Source organism: Alligator mississippiensis, chromosome 7 (assembly GCF_030867095.1).
Source record: "Alligator mississippiensis isolate rAllMis1 chromosome 7, rAllMis1, whole genome shotgun sequence".
Classification (NCBI taxonomy): Eukaryota; Metazoa; Chordata; order Crocodylia; family Alligatoridae; genus Alligator; species Alligator mississippiensis.
The window spans coordinates 61421569-61443018 of NC_081830.1; the positions used below are offsets into that span (position 1 = coordinate 61421569).

Below are 21450 nucleotides of genomic sequence, written 5' to 3' on the forward strand. Positions count from 1 at the left end.
CATGTGACAGTGTAGATGGTAGAGTATTTCATGGTAACTGTGGTTCTCATACTGCTCATGCTAAAGTCAATTTCAAAATTCCCAAGGACTTCAGCAGGAGACAAAGCAACCTGTGTATCTGAATATGCTTTGCAGATGTAAGTAATACAATCTTAGAGTTGGGATATAATCCAACTAACTCTTGCTCATTTAAATATGTTTTATTCTCTACAACGTTAGCTGATAGGAGTAAGTGGAATATCACTACAATTATGAGAAAGGCAAGTTAAGACTTTTTAAGCTTTTCAAATGCCAAGTAACTGGGCCAAAAAATAAAGACCAGTATCTTACATGTATTCACATGCATCGCACGTTGTATTAATTGAGTTCACTGAGACACATGTGAAGCATTACTCACATGAGTAAGAATTCCTGCAAGTAATAGTTTGCAGTATTAGGACTTTAATTAATACATATTCTGGAGTCAAAAGAGAATGGGGGCATGTAAGTGAAACAAGATGGTTGGCAACTGAGACCTGGATAGAGAAAGACTCAGTAAAGCAGATGGATACAGGAAGGAGAGCTCCAGATGGCAGAAGCTGCAGAGAAGGCTTTAATGTGATTTAATTTTATCCAAAGTTATTTTGAAACTTTTAAAGATGATGAGTGGAAGGTCTTTCAAGTGGGTGATTCTTGCAAGTTCTTCTCATGCTTCTCAGCTCTAGACGAGAGGTTCCCAAACTGTGGTACATGTACCCCTGAGGAGATGCAAGAAATCTTGTGCGGGTATGCATAAGAAATTATGTAACGGCGGATTTAATTTTCATTATAATAATCGGCATTTAAGGGGTTAAAATATAAAACATGGTGGTAGGAGTTTGCAGGCAGTTGGTAAATCTGGAAGGGGGTCCTCAATACAAAAAAGTTTGGGAACCTCTGCTCTAGATGATCTAATTTTTACATCATGGACTGGTGCTACATAATGCTAAAAACAGACTTTTAATCTAGTTAACATTTTACTCAATTTTCAAACTATTTTTGTTCCATTACGATCTATTTTTATCTTCATTTTAGTCACACAGATCAAAACTACACAATGATTTATCACACAACTACAGTAATGATTTATCTTTCTATAACACAATACCATTATTAACTGTATCTTTGAAGCATTTCCATGGAAAATATGGACTTACGGGTTTCTATTAAACAGGACATGATTGTAAGAAGATTCAAATATTCCAAAGTACAGATTCCAGGAAATATTAAGTCTGAAATCAGGCTTTATTCAGTTTACAGGTTTGCAGACACTCTTCTTAGCTAGGGTTCTTGCAATTTCCAGTTGCTGAAGCCATGGCTTCTCTTTAAATGCACTGCAAGACAGGTGACAGGATAAATTAACTTTTTCCTAATGTGTATTGAATCTCATCCTACACTTATACTGACTGGACTGGGCATTTTGCCCAAGTGAAGGATGCAGGATCAAGTTAGAACATGCAGTTCTTTTCACTAAGAGCCTGATTATCACTATGTGCATAACTGATTTCCTAATTTGTGCATACAATTACTGTGATTGTATGTGTGCCAGTCAAGTCACTGCATGTGTGGATGGCTGGGTACAAACAAGCCAAGGGCAGCCTCCTGACTTGAGCATGTGCTAGAACTGCGCGCACAAATGGGGCATGCAATAGTGCATAGACAGTTCAAAAAAACAGTTCAAAGCATATGGAGTTTAACAACAGTAAACAGTAAAGAACAAAAATCATAAATTTTATCCAGTGATAAACTATCTGTTTTACACATCTTTTGATCTACCATATCCATTTATATATTGTGACGATGGTGATGGTAACAGCTGGGAGTCCCAGTCACAAAATATAATTAAAAGTATTTGTTGTATTACATTATACCTTTCTGTTAAGCTGAATATGTGTATTGCTAAGCTATACTTACACTGCACTGTTTAATAATATTGACTTAAAAGAAGCAAACCATTTTCCATATACCATAAGGCTAATGTCTGGATAAGTCGATTTATTTGTATGATTTGTACCCCCCTGATTCAGTGACAGAACATGTCTGTCTGTGGCCCCGGTATACCTGTAATACTAATGAATTGGGTTCTTCAGCTATGTCTGGGATATGGGAAACAAACTTTATTCTCCTCTCTGGCTCCAGAGAGTTATCTAAGAAAACTGTGCTTTCCCAGCTGGCATTGACTTTTTCCAAAGGACCTTTTGTAAGGAGTGACTACCAAGTATACATGGGGCCTACCTTTGTTTAGGATGAGACTTTTTTCATTGCACTGCAGCCGATGAAGGGGAAGGGGGTTTTGAAGCCCTAGGAAGTGTACTGATAAACAGGACTTCCATGAAGATTAAGTTTGAAGGAAGAGCAGCAACTCATTCTGGGGTGGGGGGTGGGTGAACACCATTTTCACTGCTGCTAATAAGGATATCTGAGATCTTCTTCTTGTACTCTTACCACTGATTTTATCATGGGAAGGGGCTGAACTCATTACACAGCACCATATTACTGCTTGGGAAAGGAAATTACCAGAGCCTGATCCTCTAAGTTGTTGGACACCTTATAAGAGATACTGAGCAAACAAGGATGTTTGGCATATCTTACAAGGTACACAAAAGTTTGCAAGATTGGGTCCAATTATCACTTAATAGAAATAGGCCGAACTTTAGCACTTGCTTTTTTTTCTTCATACTTTTTCTTATTTCAAGTAGCACTGGGAATCAGATAGATGATTTTTAGCTATAAAATTTTGATATTCTTCCTTCCACCTATTACTAATGGCAGCCCATAATAATCTTCTTTTCCATACTTTTAAAGTTTCACCCTGCCTATATTCCCCAGAGTGAACAAAATTCTGTCCCTCTCTACACTTTATTCTTTAAAATTAAAAGGGAAAATACAGCACACCAAAAACAACCAACTTCTACTCTGGCAAAATCCCATTGGTTGAATCTCCTCTTTCTCATGTTAAAGTACTTAATTGATTAAGGAGTCCCCTCATATGCATGTACTTAAGAACCTTTGAATCTGGGCCTCATGTGGAATTTGGGATTTGGACCAATATATAGGGAATTACCGGTATTTTTCTTTAACCTCTTCAATATTATTTACCTCTTTATTGTGCATATTTAAGTTTCTGGGACTGTATGGGACTTCCTATTCATAATCTACAGTGTTACCTAATGTTACAGTTGTTATATAAATATTCTAACAACCTTTCTGGCATCTCCCTGTTCATGCCACCAGTTTAAAGGGCACTGGCTAAGTATAAGGACTGTTGTCAGGTAAAGATATTTTTTCTGTTAGCTGAGTACAGAAGACCTGAGTTGTCACTGAGGTGTACTTTGCTGTTACCACTAGGTGACAGTAATCCTTTGCAAAGATATTTTTGCAAAATTTTCTGCAAATACCTATTAACTTCTAAAGAAAGTTACCAGTCTGTAATTAAAGAACCATCAGGGTCTGGCTTTAATTTTACCCATGCCATACAGGAAATATAAATTTAAAACAACCTTATTTAGAGAAAACAGATAGTTTTGAATCACATTCTGCTTCTATTGGTTCATTTAGTTATGTTTCAAGAGTAGGGGTAAGCAGTATGTCCAATAATGTGAATATTATATTGTCAGCATCTAGATTGTAAGTACCATGGACAATACACAAAAAATGGTAATTTTCCCTTCAGTTTTTGGGTTTTTTTGCTTTACCATACTAAATTAGTCCAAAGTGTGTAAAATATGGATTTAAACATAGAGGAGATGCATAAAAAACAGAGAGAAGGAAAAGAAAAGAGAAAATACATACCTGGCAACAGCTAAGTAGTAGATTGCATTCTGTCTTGGAGATCTCCCATTGTATTCTGAGAAAGACTCAAAAGAAGAGTTTAGAAGCAATTTAGCATGAGGTGTGGAATAGAAGAAAGGAGGCCATGAATTCTGGAGCTTAGAAACTGGGGGCAAAGGAACTTTAGCTAAACATATATGTTGGTCCATAGTTTCATCCTTTGTAGGCTGAGCAACATTTTTCCTTTTCTTCTTCTTTTGCTGAAGTCTGCGTATATTAGAGAGTTTATTCACATTCTCCAAAGGAGGTAATTTGAGCTTTGTTAATTGTAGGTTGTTTTTTGTGTTTGTCAGGGGATATGACTCTCTCTCATGCTGAGTATGATCAGATAGATTTGGTAACCTGTAGCCCTTGTTGGCTGTCTTCTTGACTGGGGACTTGGAAGTCATTCTGGGCTTTGTGAAGCCATCTACAGTAATTATGTCCCCAACTCGTGTTCTGAAGACTGTACCCTGGTTAAGCCGTTTCTTGGAAAGGATGTGACTCTGAGCTTGGAGAAGCCACTGCTTTAACTTAATGTAGATCTTCATGGGAAGTGAAAAATTAGGATAAGAAACTACTGACCAAATTTTGGTAACTAAATATAACACACAGTCCTTATGCATGTGTTTGATGCATATGTTCAGAGGAATTTGCCCTGTTGGGCTTTGGCATTCTAAGCACAACACAGTACAGTTGATGAAGGCCTTTAACACCATTAGTTGGCCTGCTTCTGCAGCTGCATGCACTGGACACTTATTTATATCTGGGTGCTCTGTTTCCTGACACCACTCTCGATAGGGATGAACACCAACTGCTTGATTAGGTCTCGCTCCCTGCTGCAGGATCCATGTTGCAAGCCCAAGGTGGCCAAAATGTGCTGCCATGTAAAGAGCCACTCTCTTTTGATAACTGAGGAATAGGGAGAAGAATAAATTTAGGGCCACAAATATCAGCAAAATTATATAGTTCAGAATTATGTATATTTTACTTTTAGATTGACAGCATAAAACATGGTAATTAAATATCCAGCCAGACCAGCTAGGATATGTTCAAGGTAAATTTGCTAATTTAGTGCTCTAATAAATTGATGAGGCAATATGCACTTCCTCTGTATTTGTAATCTGTAGCTTTGTTAAAGAGGATTAGCTGTTGTTGATCATATATGTTAGGTCAAAATAGAGGCTGAAGTTGGTTTTGTGAGAGGATTTTAAAATGATCCAATGGAGGTACTCAAAACTGAGAAGGGCTATCAGAGGATCTGAAGGACAGATAGCTGAGTATTATGAGAAAGATTAAATTATACTCATAAAATGGGAGATAAAGACTGAAATACATATAAAAAGATTTGTCAAACTAATTCTTGTCTTTGTACTTGGTAAAGATAGTACCAAGATAGTAGAAATGATTTGCTATACAAAGTCACTGAACTAAGTATGCGATGTTTATTTTTTTGTCATCACAAACTAGATGTGGAGTAATAATACCAGTAAGCCATTGTTCTGTGTACTGTAATTCACATACGATTTTCTGAAGTGTACTGCCTTTGATTAGTATGTTTCCACTGATTATAGAACTACTGTACACCAGCTAAATAACTCATTTTGGTCTCTCATGCGTATGTTGCTATATTTTATCCTATAGCATATTAATAAATAGTTCCTGAAAGTAGCACTATCCTATAATGAAGACATGATGTTTATCTTTAGGGAAGCCATTAAAATTGTATGCCACTTTATGCCATTTAAAATCCTAAATGTAAACAAACATATTTTTTTAAAAATTATTCTATTTATAATATTTATACTAAGCTAGTTCAAGCCATGAGGATCAGACCCCAGCTTATCACCATGCTGACTGGAATTTTTTTTATACTACAAAAGTAATTCTGTCAGAGTCCCTTTGGGTGATATTTAATTTTCTTGGTAACTCATTATACTGGATATTAAAGTCAAATGCCAGACAAAGCAAAGACATAGCCAACTTTTGAAGGTGGTGGTTAAAAAGGCAGGGAAGGATAAAATAGCACATTTTGCTACTTTACTTGAGGACTGGCTCTTCTCTGGATAGATGACGTTGGACTGTACGATTGTTTCCTAAGAGACATCCAGTCAGAAATTCTTTCCATCCATCCCATACATCCAGAAACAGTGTTGTGCCTGCCAACAGAGAGGTGAAATCGTTTAGTTTTGTTCCAGTGTTGGTTTTTTTTTTTGCAGTTCATACATCTCTAAACTTCTCTGTTTGCAGCTAAAGAATATTTGCTTGCAGCCTACTGGCTGCAGTATATGTATGCCACAACCTTCTACAAGGCCACCCCTGTGAGCATGTTGTCTTCTAATGGCTGTGCAATGAAAGAGATCAGCTCTTAACACTATGAACTTTGAAAAGTTACCAAACAGCTGAAAAAGTGTTTGTTTTGGCTGGTTTATGTCAGAACAGTTTGTTCAGTCTGTGACTGCATATGTGAGACTGATTTATTTGGTCTGTGAGAACTTGAATGTTGGGATCTTCCTTACACAAAACCAAAACGATCCATTTGATAGGGTTTTGGACAACATTGGCAAGATCTTCATGGAATGGTGGCACAGTTAGAGCGGGCCAAAAGAAGCCTTTTGCATCTTATTTAGTGATTTGAGTTACTTTTCTTACTGGAGCGATTGCTTTTCAGTGCCAGCAGAGTTGTTACATTTGTAAATATGCTTCAATGGAAAAATGCCTAAAGTTTGTCTTCTTGCTTGAATCAAAATAAATAAATAATAGGTTAGATACAGGCCTTGAGGCATGCTTCTAATAATTCAGTATAATTTGTTTTTCCCAGTCACCCAAAGTATGCCAGTATCCTGTAAAAGCTACTAGGTGGTGACGCTCAGCTGGTATTTCCTGTACTAAGAATTACTGCCTTTGGAGGACATAATGGTATATGTTAGATGCAGTTCTAACCTTTTCCTCTTGGGTGTAACATCCATTGTGTTTAGAAACAGGTCCAAAGTCAACATTGCAAATGTTATATATGCTGCAAGATATTCTCTAATCTTCAAGAACTGTTCCATGCAGATATCAAGGGCTGATTTTGAATTAAATCACAAAAGTCAGTGTTAAATCATAAAAGCATTCACATTCTTCATCCCAATACCTTATGTATTAGCCTGGAAGAATCAGGCATCAAAGCTCTAGAGCAGTGACACCCAAATTTCTGACCCCGTGGGCCGGATGAGTGGTGCATGATTGGTCCACAGGACAGATCCTGCATGCAGTTGGTCTACGGGTATAATCCAGCATGCCTGTTTGACCTGTGTGCCAGATCCAGTCAGGTGCTGACCCAGCCCTGCACACTGGATCCAGTCATGCACTGGCCCAACCCTGTGTGCCTGGATCTGACCACATGCTAGCCTGAACATGCGCACAGCTGGCACGGTCTAGTGCACAGGCCCACATCATTTGGCCCACAGGGCTCCTTGAAGGTCCAGAAATTTGGCAGCAGGGGAGCAGTAATTAACGTGTGTTTTGTGACATGCAAACCTGACCGGACCAGACCTGGCCCCTGGGCCAGAGGTTGAACACCCCTGCTGTAGAGTGTTCTGGCTCTGATTTTACACAGGTCTCCAGAGTTAATTTCAGATTCACCACCAAATGCCCGTGCACAAGACAGTATAATTCCTGATCAGATCATCCATTTTATGACCTCAGTGGTTCAGTCTCTGTCTGTGTGCCTTTGTCTGAATCCTGGGACTCTTTTCTCAAGTTTTCAAAGCAGTTTACAAATATATAGTCTTCTGGAGAATGTTTATTTTGTAATACTATCAAAAACACTGCTAAATAATAGCTTAATTATCTATCTTGGTTAAATATACACCTACAAACTAAACATTGCTCAAGTTTTTATTTGTTTGGACTATTTTACAGCCATTTCTTTTTTTGGCATTGTTGCAACATTGTGGTTTTGAAGCCAAATTAACTGCCCTCTGTAGGATGATGAGACAGCAGTGTGAAGTAGATGTAAAAGTTTATGCACTCACTTTCTACTGCTGTAAATTGTCTATCGAAGTGTAGGATCCAATTCTTCATTGCTCCAAGCCTGTATTTTATATCATACACTGTCCAACTGCTCAGTCAGAAGCTCTCTGTGGTATTACTTTGAGGTAAGACTATGTTAAGATACTGGTTCTTTCATTCCTTGAAGTCTCAGACCAGCAGAGACTCCTTTTGCTTGATGAAGTGTGACTGCACCCAAAAGCTTGCCAAGAACTTTTTTCCAACTATTCAGTCGGTCTAATAAAAGATATCACATCTACCCAAAGAACCTTGCCTGGCATATTTCAGACATTTATTAAAAAAATTGTATTTTCTGTTCAGGGTGAATGTAAACCCTACACTAACCTACTGATTTTCAGAAATCAGATCAGTTACTGTGAGCTAAATTCCTCCTTTACAAAGGCACCAGTTCAGCAAGTTACTTTAACACATGCATAACTTTAAGCATGCAAGTAAGTCTCCTAGAGACTGTTCTGTCATTCTCCATGAAGGTCTTGCTAATGTGGAAGAAATTATTAGAGATAGGAATATATTTATTATAATCCAGAGTTCTAGCTGTCCTTTGTGATTAATTTCAATATTGTTATTTTATTTTTCCTACAGATGGGTAAACCAAGGAACACAGAGGGTAAGTGCTGTACGCAGGGTAACATAGCAGCATGTTGGTAAAAACAGAAATAGAGCTTTGGAGAATTGGCTCCTAGTCAGCTGGTCTAACTGCTAGTGAACCTGCATGTTCACGTTGCCTCTCAAAAAACAAATCTCGCATAACTATGGATGTGATGTGTTCATTAGTCATGTCAATTGTTTAACCCTTTTTAAATCCTATTATAGTTTTGGCCTGAAAGATATTTGGTGAGTTTCGCAGAATAATTCCATGCTGCATTGTACATCCCATTTTTTTGATGCTATGAGAAATGGTACATAACGGTACTCTATTCCCCAGTTATGTATAATACTATTAAGTTCCCTCATTTTTCTCCTCTAAGCCAAATAGTCTCAGTGCTTTTAGTCTCCCGTTATTGTCAGTTCTTTTCTGTTTATTTGATAGGGATGACTGAAGATGAACCCAGCATTTCTCAAGTTCCACGTTTCTCTTTTCCTGCCATAATGAAAAAAGGTAGGCCCCATTTATGGGCTTCAAGAGCCTTTTCTTTTTTACAGTCTACTTACAAATCAACCATTGAATCCTTACAATATAAAGATCACTGTAGAATTAAAATTTACTGTAGCTAATAAACTAATTACATCTAGAGAATGAATACTAATCTGTCTTTCATGGTGTTAAGAGTAGAGACTATAAATCAGGATTTGGGGGGCATAATTCTTCGCTATTCTGCACCTTGAATAGCTGTTTACCCTTGTCAAATGGAAAAAGCACCCAAAGGCCTCTTCCAGGTTTTAAGCAACTTACTGTGTGACACTGAGAAGGCCACTAAGAGCAAATTCTGTAGTAGCGACTGATTTTTGAGTACCTCCCTATTTGAGTCACCAATCTGAGACATGTTAGGGCAAATATCCAGACTTACTGTATATCCATAGCTCCAGAACTATGGATCCTCAATCCAGATGAAAAATCAAGCTTTAGTTTTCCGAAGTTGACAACTCAGAAATTGAGGCACCCCAAAAGTAGTAGTGACTTGTGAAAATGTTAACCTTAATCTCTGTGCTACAAGTTACTTAAAGAACTGGGTATAATTATACTTATCTATCTAAATGAGGTGTATGAGGTTTAAAGGTCAGACTGTGAACCCCTAATGACTTAAAGGACAAACTACGAACTACTTCCACTGGTGTCATTGTCAGTGAGTAGTCCTGCTGACTTCAGTAGCGCTCTTTGTCTGAGAATCTACCAATTAAAGCTGATTAAGGGATTTAACTATTTGCCCCTAAGTAATTAATAGGGCCATATTTTTCCATATTTAGCAGGGTGAAATGTTTAATGAAGGAAGGTGTCAAATGTACTACCAGGAGAAGTCTTAAATACTGTATGATAAAAAGGAACTATGAGTAGTTACAAGAGAAAATGACAGCAGACCCAGATCTGTAAAATGCTAAATCGGGAACAGGCAGGTCATGGGCAGTGACCCACTAAAGTAATTGCTTTCAACTAAATATATTGCTGGAAGAACCATGGAAATGCAGATAAATATTTCAGTGTACCATAGTGGTTCCTGACCTTGGTTTGTTCTTTGGATTTTGGTTCTTATTCAGACCTCAAACTTCCATCCTGCTCTAACCATTTCTCAGGACTGCTCTCATCCTGGTTTCAGACAGTACCAAACCAGCTACAATTTTCTTCTCAAATTAAGCCATACAGGTATAATAGCATAAGAAGATTGTAATGCTTCAGGTTATAAGAAATTGTTGCTGGTTTGGAGATCAGGGTGGAAAAATGGTGAGCATCATTAGTGCAGTGGACTAAGCAAAAGAGTAGAAGTCCAAAAATTCTAGTCCCAGTTCTATGCTGGGCCGTATCCTGCTCAGTTAGAAGCTGTTTTGTGCTGTTAGTTCTATGCTAGCAATGTGAGCTTTCAGAACCGCCCCCCATTTCTATTTATTAAATTTCAAAATTCAACCCCACTTGATGAGGTCTATGTAACGTACAAAATCATGATGACCTCTAGGAAGTAATGAAATGGGCAAAGCAAATGGGCCAATGTTGCATGGCACAGTTGGAGACTTGCATTAATTTTATGGGTTGGTATGAATTATTTCTGCCATTTTCTAAACATTTTCCCTATTTGCATTCAATTCACAGTCCAACAAAAAGCTTGTTTTTCTCTGTTTTGCATCCCTTTCCCAATAGTGCAACTCCACTGATATCGGTAAAATCAGTCCCAACTTGTATAATGGAAGAAGTTCAAGCCTGAGGTATTTTATGACTGTTATGAAAACATGCTACAGTATAGAATGTGTTACTTCTGTATATGTATAATCTACCTTACACAGTGTTTTATATCATGTAGCCTGATTTTTTAAATACTTGGCAAAATTAAACTCCTAAAGTAATAGTAAGTTTTCATATTTCTCTAAATTAATGATAATTAATTAAATTCCTTAAATCCAGAAAATTGACAAGGTTCTACTTAGTTGTTGGGTCAACATTAATCTGTTTAATCAAAATATAATAGAAAATGTAGAAATCATCTTATACCTATATCTAAGTGGTAGTCATTCAGTGTATTGCAGTCATACATCTCCCTGCCCCCTGGAGTCCTAAGACAATAAACACTATTTGGAAAGCCACATTTCAGGGTCACCAGGGTTTTCAAAAAGGACACCTTTGTTGCAAGAAGATGAATACTCCCCATAATGGGTACTTTCTCTTGGCTTACACTATTGTATACATAGAAGGCCGGCTTGTCTTCTTCCTAAAATAAAAAAATAAAAATGCTATAAGTACATTAGTATCTGTATTTTAGGAGTATTGTCTTTTCACATCTAGGGAATCTGTTGCACTTTTAGTTGAGTGTAATCTGTCAGATAGGGTAGAAGACTGTTTTGTTACCAGCTCAGCTAACATCTGGCAGATTGAACTTTAACCAGTTATTAAGGGTCTTAACCTGTGAGTTAATGGCTGCTTCTTACAGGATGTTGAACACTTTGAGTTCTTATGTCATCCACAGATCTTTAGGGGATGTATCACTTCTCAGTATCCCATTGGAGTGGGTCCTGAATGCCTGTGCTCCAATTTATCCATCTATCAAATAATAATAATAATAATAATAATGTAAGGTGTAACTATTTTAGGTGTTTAAAATGCTTTAAGATCCCTAGATTAAAGTCAACAGTAGCTACATATTCTTTATAAAATTTCCAGGACAAGATCCATCTCTTCTTTAGATCTTGTGCAGCACTTAATTTGCAGCCATTGCATAAAAATTAATTCTCCATACTGCTGTACCTCATAAATTTCAATTAAGTAGCATCAATAAGGGTAAGAGCAGAATCTGGTCCTACTAATGAAAATACTCTTTACTCCATAATAAGTATAAGAAGCACTGAGGGGCAATATAGAGATATGCAGCAGGAATCAATTCTTGAAATAACGTGGAAGGAATTTCATTGGCTAGGGAGAGAAGTTACACATAAAGTAGTTTAAGTGATCAGAAACTGGTTTAAACCTGTAACAGAACTGAAGTTCAGCGCACTTAAACCAGTTTCAAAATGGCCAAAACTGTTTTAAGATAAACCTAGTTGAATGTACTATCAGACTTAGTTGATTTGGTCAAACTGGTTTAAGGAATTTCCGTCACAGACCCCTTCCTGGTTTAAGTTAAATCCAAGTCTCCCAGCATCCCAGTATGCTTTTCGTCCCTGGGCTAGGCTATGCTGCCTGTGCCAGAGAACAGGGCTGGCCCTGCTCCTCTACTCTCCAGACAGCACAGGGGTGTGACCGGAAGCCAGCCCAGCACGGCCCCCTAAGGCGAAGGGGCAGGGAGGGGATTTATTTCCTCTCCCGTCTCTCCCTAGGACACTGCAGTTAGGGTCTGCCTAGCAGGGCAGAGCAGCCCCTGTCAGGTTCCCACCCCCTTGCTCCTACAGTGGCAGGGGCAGAGGCATGTCCAGAGCTGGCCGGCATGGCCCCGCCATCCACCTGCCTCACCCGCGGCTGAGGCTGGGGCTGGGGGGGCTGAGCTGGGCCAGCCTGCAGGTGCTGCTGGGGGTGGGTGCAGAGGGGTCAGTCTGGCCTGGGCTGTGGGGGCAGGGCCCTTCACAGCCAGCTGTAGCTCCGTGACAGCCCAGCCTGGCATGAATGGGCAGTGGGTGGCCAGGTAGCGGTGCAGAGACGAAACCATGGCAGCTGTGGACAGGCACCTGGGCAGCCTGACTGGCTGTGTAGGATGAGTTCATTGTGTCCATGGCTGCCTGGGCTGGCTCAGAGATGCTGGCGGGCCTGGAGCCCAGGAGCCACCTGCTGTGGGGGCTTGCATGCCCACAGCCAGTGCTGGCACAGCCACACTCTCTGCACAGTGATAGACCAGTGGGATGTTTCTCTGTTTCCCTCACCTCCAGCAAGAGCTGTCAGGCTGGAGCTTCCTGTCTCCCCTGCACACCCAGAATGGCACAGCAGGGGCAGGAGTGGGAGCAGGAGGGGCTGCTGGAGGTGAGGGGAGCACAGCAACAGTCATCTGGCTGCAGATGCCCTGGGAACAGCCCCATCAGAAGCTGCATGCACTGGTTGGGGTCAGCAAGACTGTTCTGCTCCCCTCACCTCCAGCTGTGGCTCCTGCTCTTGCCGTGCCATGCTGCTCCAGGTGGGTGGAAGCTTCGGGTGGGCAGCTTCTGCCCAGTGCAAGGAGCTTCATCTCTAGCTCCCGGCCACGTTCTGCCTGCTCTAACTGCCCACAGGGGCTGCTCATCGCTCCAGGAGGGTGAAGCAGGTGGAGGGCAGCTGGGAGCTAGAATCAGAGCTCCATGCGCTGGGCAGGAGCCTCTTGGCTGAAGCTTCCTGGCTGCCCACCGAGAGCAGCATGGCAGTGGCAAGAGCAGCAGCAGCTGTAGATAAGGGAAGCAGAACAGGCCTGCCGGCCCTGGCTGCAGACACATGAGCCCATGTGGCAGACACCTGCCAGGCTTTAGGCCTGTCAACACCTCCAAGTAGGCCTTGGCAGGTATGGGCACAATAAACCTGTCCCATGTGGCCAGTCTGGCTGCCAAGGCACCCACCTGCAGCTGCATCACCTCCATGCTGCTGTCTGTGTGTGCCATGTTGGGCTGGGCTGTCATGGAGCCACAGCTGGCTGGGAAGGGCCCTGTCCCTGTGGCCTAGCCCAGGCCGGCCCCTCCGCGTCCACCCTCAGCAGTGCCCACAGGCTAGCCCAGCTCAGTCCCCCAGCTCCAACCTTGGCCCCAGCCCCAGCTGCGGGTGAGGCAGGCAGATGGCAAGGCCATGCTGGTGGGCTCCAGCCACACCCCATGCTGTGCCAATGGCCAGTGGGGTGGAAAGCTGGGCAGACCCCAGCTGGGGTCTCCATGCTGCTGGTACAGAGGGGAGACAGGGGAGTTTAATCCCCCTCCCTGCTCCCGCTTCACCTGAGGTGCTGCCTGGGGTGGTGTCTGCCCCACCCCCCGCCGGGGACAAACCTGGCAGGGGCTGCTGCCCCCCATCCCCTCCAGGCACACCCCAGCTAGGGTCCCTGCAGGCCAGGGTGGGGGTTTAAACCCCTCCTCAATCATACTTAGCAGCCTGCCAGGACCTGACCATGCCTCCATCCAGGTCAGCTTCCCTCCAGCCTTGCTGCTGCTGTGAAAGGGAAGGGAGGGCTCACTCTAGCGCCCTCCAGCTTCTGGCCTGAGCCACTGCAAGCATGTGGCTGCATTTCTGGAATCAGAAGTGAATGTCTATTCACTTGCAAATCAGTTCAATCTACACAGGTTAGAGTAACCTGCAAAGATTGAATCAATTCAGGCTGAGGCTTAGCCACCATGCATAGTAGGCCATAAGGGTATAGTAAGTTAGTATGGGTTACAAAACCTTTGGGTACAGACAAGGATATTTAGTTTTGTAATTTCCCTTCATTAGACAAGGAGAGCTTGGTTTTTCTTCCTGCATGGGCAGGTCTGGGTCTTGGAAGAAAGGTAGCTGGTGAACACTTATTCTAGTTAAAACCAACATAATCCTTGGTCGATAAGGGAAGTATTGAGAGAAGAGGGCTAAATTTGTGGACCTTTGTTTGCAAAGCCTACCAGTTACATTTTCAAAGCCTACCAGTATGCATGTTGTGGATTTTTAATGTTTAAGTATGGATTGTAGGTGCCTATAGTGTTTATGATTCAGGTAACTGAAAATAATATATATCCTCAGCCCTAAAGGAAGTCACATGGTTAAGGCTAGCCCTGGGAGGTATCGAATATCTGCAAAACAGCCTCTTTGCTCCTTCACTTTCCAATCTCCACTTTGAACATCTTGTAAGGTTGGTCCCTAACTATATACATTCACCATAGGAGATGCTGCTTCAAGGTAATTTTTCAGGCAGTTTTTTCTACCACTGAATTTCAGGTTTTTTCGAAGAATAAGGAAACCTGTAATACCCAACATGCATACCAATGTAGGACTTGATTACATAGTTCAGTTTATCTGCCTCCCTGGGGAACAGCAACAATAGAGCTAAACATACAGAAAATGCAGTAAGAAATTACTAGAATCAACGAACATGCAGTAAACAAGTAGCTAAATTTCTCAAAGGCATTTGAACACTGAAGTCCTTTTGCCTCACTGTTCCACTCTTTGTTTTCATGCTTTGCAGCCCTAGTGATGCTGTGCCAACGGCAGCAGTAATTCTGGCCAATTAATCCTGTGATACAGAGAGGAGGAAAAAAAAAGCAAGACTAAAAATGTTCTCTATTGTTTATGGACCCGGAGAACTTCGGCCAAGATACTGGCAGGACCTTTCCCTGTTTATATAATAAGCTTGGAGGGGAGCTGAGCCTGTTGGTGCACAGAAGCTGCTGCCTTGCAACAGTCTTCTTCATTAACTACTGCACATGGTTTGATAAATTTGACACTAATCCAAAAAAAAGCCCACTTAAAAAACATTCTTCCCAGTGTATGCAATATAAATTCAGGTTGCAGTTTGTGCACTTTTATCTTCTCTGTTTCTCCAATGCTTTGCTTTGCCTGATAGTTTTAGAATCAGGCCATATTTCTCTTTTGAAAAGAAAGTTAAGGTCAGACTGGGACTGGGCTTCCATGGATGTGCTTGCAGGAGGAGCATACAAGGAACCAGTTCATCCTGTTTTCCAGGACCCATGCAAGAAGCAATTGCTCTAGATCAGATGAATTCTGTATGGCTCCAAAATTCAGGTCTGGCTGAACTGAGCTTGGCAGCGGACCTGTTGCGGTGGTTGGCCAGCTAAGTATGGTTCTGTTCCTAATGGATCTTAGATTAGAGGCATCCTCAGCAGTTCCTAAGAGGTTATCTTTGGATAACCAACTGTGTCTTCTTTGATTATAGTATTTTTCTGTTTTTCTTTCATCTAGGACCCATGTCAAAACATTGTTTTAACAATAAATATAAGTGATGATAATAATAATTAGTTTCCCTTTCATTTGTATAGATTAATGCATTATACCCACATGGAGTTTCACATTTTGAATGAACACATTTTAACCTGTAGCCCCAAAACACTATATTACGTCCTTAGTTTCATATGGGTAGCAGCACTGAAAAAGTGGACCTTATGCAGCCTGAGGGGCAATTAAGATTGTATTCCTGGTAATGTGAGAGATTCCTCACATGTAATATAGAGACAGTGCTGAAAAAATAATTTATAATATATCTGCCTTACTGAGAAGCTTAATACATTTATTACAGAGCTTTGTGATCCTCAGATGGAAGGCACCGTAGAAATGCAAAGTATTATTTATTTGAGATTAGAACCAAGAATAGAATGGGTTCTAACAGCCCAGTTTTCAAAGTTAAACACCTCAAATTATCTCAATTTGGTTTTAACAACCTGTATAAGCACTGCTTTTGTTACTAAACAACAACAATCTAGACAGGTAGATGTGAATCTCTACATTTTGGCAACTGGTTTGAAACTTACATTAAGAAGCCCTAATACATTCTATATCTATATTTTCCTTACTTATCTATTCAGGATACATTTGTTATACCAAATCAGGCCATCAGGAGTTGCTGTTGCATTTTGTAATCTACTTTTATTTTTTTGTATTACCAGTTCCCTTTTCTAATGTTGGCACAGAACTGTTATACAAAACTTACATATATTTTCATGTCTTCCCAGGTGTTGCAGTTAGAAAGATCTTTACCACAATCATTCCTTATCTTAACACAGTAAAAGCACAGGTTATTTCACCATAGCTGTGCTTTCACTGTAAAATTAATTATATGATCTGTTTCTTGACAGTGAAGGAAGAGAAAGATTTTCCAGTTGTATTAGTACTGCAGAGTAAGATTTTGCTGACCTGAATGTTTACATCATACTAGCACAATGCAGGAAGCACCTGTTTGATGTTTTTCTTTTCCAGATTTTCTACGTAGGAATTGGAGCACACTAATACTTGATACACAGATTTATTCTGAATTGAGGCTGAGGCTTTGGTTAGATCCATGGTCAAAGTCAGATGGCACTGTCCCCTTCCGGCTCACCAGATTTCAATGGAAAAATCTATATAGGCAAGATCTGACTCAACTTGCACACATTCCTTCTGCAGCTTCTACTGAACAGCTACACCTTTCAGTGACAACAGGTTGGATTTGTATTACCTGAGAAGCAGGAGGCCAGTGAGACCACAGGTTTTACCTTATGTGGGGGCAGAAGGGAAGAAACTGTTCCCACACTTCCAGTGTATCTACAAGGTGGAGAGGGAGAGGCAAAGCCCCTTGCAACTGTTTCTATTTCAGGGGTGATGTGCATAAAACTATAAGGAAATCTTAGAAATCCTTGGTCTTCCTACTTCTGTCCTGTGGTATTCTCCATGAGAGAAGAGTAGATCAGGATTTAAGCTTATAAAAATTAAAATGGTCATTCTCCTTACAACGTTTCTGTAAAATTAATGGAGATTATTTGGCTCACACTTAGCTCAGATCCTTGATTAAACTTTGGGGTTCACCTTATAATTATAATGAGAGCTGGGGCTCATTTTGGGATTTTATGGTACCAAAATCTCATTATCCGCTTTTGACAATTCAGCCCTAAATGGTGGAAATCATGAGACCTAGCTGTTTATGAGATTGTAGCCAGCATAAATGCTTGGCAGCCTTACAAGATTAGCCCTTTGAATGGTAAATGTTTCATAAGACTTTGGCCCACATCTCAACCAGAAATAGAAAAACAGTCCCTCTGGCAGTGAAACCAATCCGATATTGCTTGGGTAGGATTAAATACAGAGAGTGGAACCTGATCTTCATCTCCACCCTCTGAACTCCAAAGAAGTGCAGACTCAAGATTGTAGTTATGTCCTCTGTCATTCTGATAAGGAATATTACAAAGGTGATCGATGTAGTGTACGAAAAGTATACTCTGCTGTCTGTATAAGTGAGAATAGGTAGGTTAGTGCTAGTTTTCTTTTCAACTAAATTCATTTTTACATCTATTTATGAATGAGGAACAATGACTAAGTGCAAACCACGTGTTCAGCACAGGAAAGAAGATAGACCAAGACCTGGTGGGAGCAACTGATCTCAGGCAGATGGTAGGATGGGGCTCTTCTAAAACTCATCACCCACAGTAGGAGATGAGTATCACGCAGGTTTTTCTTCCCATTTGTAAAGTTCTGTCATTCTACAAGTTCAATTTCTATATGCACATCCTTTAAAATGGGTGGGCAAAGTCTGGCCCATAGGCTGGATTGGGCCTGTGGCAGACTCCATTTCCCAGCAGCCCCTGCCCACATCACTGTGGCCAGTTTCCATGGAGACCCCAGCAGCAGCCCAGCCATGACAGCCTTGGGCCAGAGTTTCCATGGACACCACCCCCAGTAGTGCTGGCGGGGTGCATGGCAGGGTGGGGAGCTGCTCTGGGGTTGGGATCTTGCGATGGTGACAGCATGGTCTGGAGCTGGGGCAGAACTGCGATCTGCTGCCAGCATGCCCCTGCCCTGTAGTATCTGGAGTTCCTTGTGAATAAATCTAAGATCAAATATTTAAATAACAGTTTTACTAATTCTTTGACGGTCAGGTGTGTCTCTTTAAGATGTTCTTGCCCAGCTGCTCAGCTATGTTAGGTTTAGCAAAGGATCTAGAATTTTAAAAAACAGCAAGCACACAATTTCTTGACAGCTTAAGACAAACTGATTTTTAATCATACTGTACCTTAACAACACATCTAATAACTGAAGAAACTGATATCCCTATATCAGCAATAATCCAGTTGTCCTTCAGCACTGCTCCTGCATAGATCAACTCCAAATATCTTCTGCCTTGCTTGTCTTCGGAAAGGGGGACATGGAAATAATCCTAAAAATGAATAATATATTGTGGAAACATGTCTGTACAGGAGTGATTCCTAACTACAATAAATCTAAATTCATTTTAATGTCTTTCGAATTGCAGCTGTGCTTTACTGGGACCACTGTGCTATGTAAGCCTGTAACAAAAAAATAGCCTTTGCTTCACAAGGTTTATCTATAATCTTCAAGTTTCTAAGAACATGTTAGAAATAGAAGTGGTAGAAATAATATTTGCACCTTGTTTTAAAAAGAAGATAGTATTGAAGTGTATTGTTATAGGTTAGGTTTATTTTTGGCTTGTAAAAATTCTATGCATAGTTACAAAACTTGAAATTCTACAAGCACATGCTAATATATCTGATTTATTACAACTGATACAAGCTAAAGCAAAAATACATATACTGTCACATTGCTCTGAGGTAATCATGAAAGCTCTTAATTTTCCCTGTAGCTTCAGTTTCTGATTTCCTCAAATGGTGGTTGCTCAGCTGAAGACAACTAGATGGGAGCTTCAAACTCGGGTGCCTAAAGGAGATTTTATAAAGCATTCACTAGTAGCCTAACTTCCCACTGACTTCAGGGACAGCAGAATTAGGTCAAATTGGGTGCTTTTGAAAATACCTTTCCATCCCATCCTCTGCTTCCTGAGTTGGCAGCAAAAGCAGGCCTCCAGATAGAGGCTATGTTGATAACACGGACCTGATTGACTTGGTGCAAGAATTCTGTCCTCTTTTCTTGAAAGTATTAATCTGATATAACTTTTCCTTATTGCATCAAAGTGAATGAAGGTAGTATAGGGTTAGTTTGGAGTGTCCTGCCAAATGTATAATCACAATTGCTCCTGGAGATAACATAATCTGAAATATGACTGTGGTATATGTTCCGGTTCTGGCTAGTATGCAATATTAACTGCTGTACATGGACTGGGAGTTTGTAGTAATCTGGGACCTCTGAGATACTTTTTAGTTATAACCCCACTCAGGCACCTTACATATTTTTCTCCTCTGACTTCAAAGAAAATCTCCATTCACTGTTTCCCTGGTACTCTGCAAAAAACATGTACTGCTCTCATCACATTCCTTGTTGCCTTTATACACTTGAACACCAGTCCTGAGCTGGGAAGGGAGGGGGCCAGAGCAGATAATCAAACTTCTTATGAAATTCTGGACTTTGTTATGAATTCAAGCACATGCCTTTGCAGGGAAGTCATAGCCTGTCTGTATCAGGTCTGACACAAAATGTCACTGACCAATTAACCCACCACTGAAAAATGAACAATTCCCAAAAGCAAATGGGAATTTAGGTACCAGGTTTTAATACATTTATTCTTATTCCAAAATAAGCTATATCATATCAACATAATTTGTTTTCTCTCCATCACTTGCCTGCCTCAAAAGATGAAGTGGCAGGACATATTCTAAAAGAAATTAATGTCCTCTGTACCCTGAACTTTATTTCAAACTAATAGCTTACTTCTGAATTCTTGGATGTAAAAAATTGAATATCAGATGATTTTATTCACAAAATAGACCAGAAAGCTGCCAAATTTGGCCAAAGAAGGATTCCATGCTGTTGCCTCAGTAGACTTTCCTGTGTTGGGGAAATGATCAGGGAGAAAAAAATATATAGGCTGTGCGCTTCCCCACTGCAAGGACTGTTACTGGCAAGAAATACCCCAGGGGCTTTGTTGCTGGCAGCCAAATGGAAGGTAAGGAAGCTCTGAGTTTTAATTTACATCAAGAACATAGCTACAACAATGATGGTTGGACTAAAATAATTGCTCTTTACTCCCATCTTGCCAACTATGACAGCAGAGCTTAACCATATGGAAGAATCAGACTGCTAGAATCTCTGAAACATTTCACAGAAACCTAGGATAGGTGTGCACAGTACTTAACAAAAAACCCTTTAAATTAGAACATGGAATATACTATTAAATATACACATCCATGTTAGGGTGACCATCATAGAGGAGAGTCTGGTTGTCTCTCCTCTTTTGATATGAAGCCAGATGCCTTCATGTCCTTTATTTTTCTCTCAAAAAGAAAAATAGAGGACATAAAGGCATCTGGTTTCATAACAATAGAGGACAGAGTAGCAGAAAACCGGAATGTCCTCTATGATGGCCACCCTAATCCGTGTGCATTTAAATTATAAACTGAACAGATAAAAATAAAGAGAATTCACTTAGTAAGTTTCTAAATTCCTACCTTTATCATCTGTTTTACAGCTTGCACAGTCTGCTCTGCCAAAATGTCAAAAGATTCACAAAGTCCTTCAAAAGCTATGAAAATCCTCATCTTGAAAAATGCTGCTAAAAACTATAAAAGGCCTGGATAAGCTAACAAAATACATGCCTTGAAAAATTCATATCCATTATTAAAAACAAAGCAAACCAGAAGAAACTATAAATATCCAACCGAAATGCAGAGTTTCTTCTCTTTAAAGCAAATGCCTGCCAGAAAAAGCCCTGCAGTGACAGGCAGGACCAACACTAAGATACAATGCTGAATGTGTGTCTCTAGCGTCAATGAATAGGGAAATGTTCCCCCAACTGAATCCTTAATTAAACCAGCAAGCCACATATTGATTAAGGCAAGTGCGAACAAGTTGCAGACATGTACACACAGAATCCAAGGTAATTCTACTTCTAACATTGTGCCAAC

General features: G+C 40.4%; 1 protein-coding gene and 1 long non-coding RNA gene across 2 annotated transcripts; one reads left to right on the top strand and one right to left on the bottom strand.

Annotated features, from left to right (window-relative positions):
- Positions 1–306: 306 nt before the first annotated feature.
- On the bottom strand, positions 307–21234 carry ANKUB1 (ankyrin repeat and ubiquitin domain containing 1). The gene is made up of 6 exons (XM_006259183.3): positions 20995–21234; positions 18648–18791; positions 11021–11237; positions 5873–5987; positions 3811–4740; positions 307–1352 (listed from the first exon to the last, which is right to left on the bottom strand). Exons 1-6 carry the CDS (start codon positions 21082–21084, stop codon positions 1268–1270), a joined length of 1581 nt encoding a protein of 526 aa, XP_006259245.1. The 5' UTR covers positions 21085–21234; the 3' UTR covers positions 307–1267.
- LOC109284188 (uncharacterized) lies at positions 8463–10956 on the top strand. Its single transcript, XR_002091545.2, has 3 exons — positions 8463–8491; positions 8915–8983; positions 10673–10956. It is a non-coding gene; the product is annotated as an uncharacterized LOC109284188 (long non-coding RNA).
- Positions 21235–21450: the final 216 nt, after the last annotated feature.

What these genes read in the sequence shown, in the direction of transcription:
- ANKUB1 (XM_006259183.3), bottom strand. Translation starts at nt 21,084, where the DNA reads ATGAGGATTTTCATAGCTTTTGAAGGACTTTGTGAATCTTTTGACATT. An exon ending in AGAGAAGAGCCAGTCCTCAA is followed by an intron (nt 4,741 to 5,872) that starts GTAAAGTAGCAA and finishes CCTATTCCTCAG; the next exon opens with TTATCAAAAGAGAGTGGCTC. An exon ending in TACTACTTAGCTGTTGCCAG is followed by an intron (nt 1,353 to 3,810) that starts GTATGTATTTTC and finishes CCTGTCTTGCAG; the next exon opens with TGCATTTAAAGAGAAGCCAT.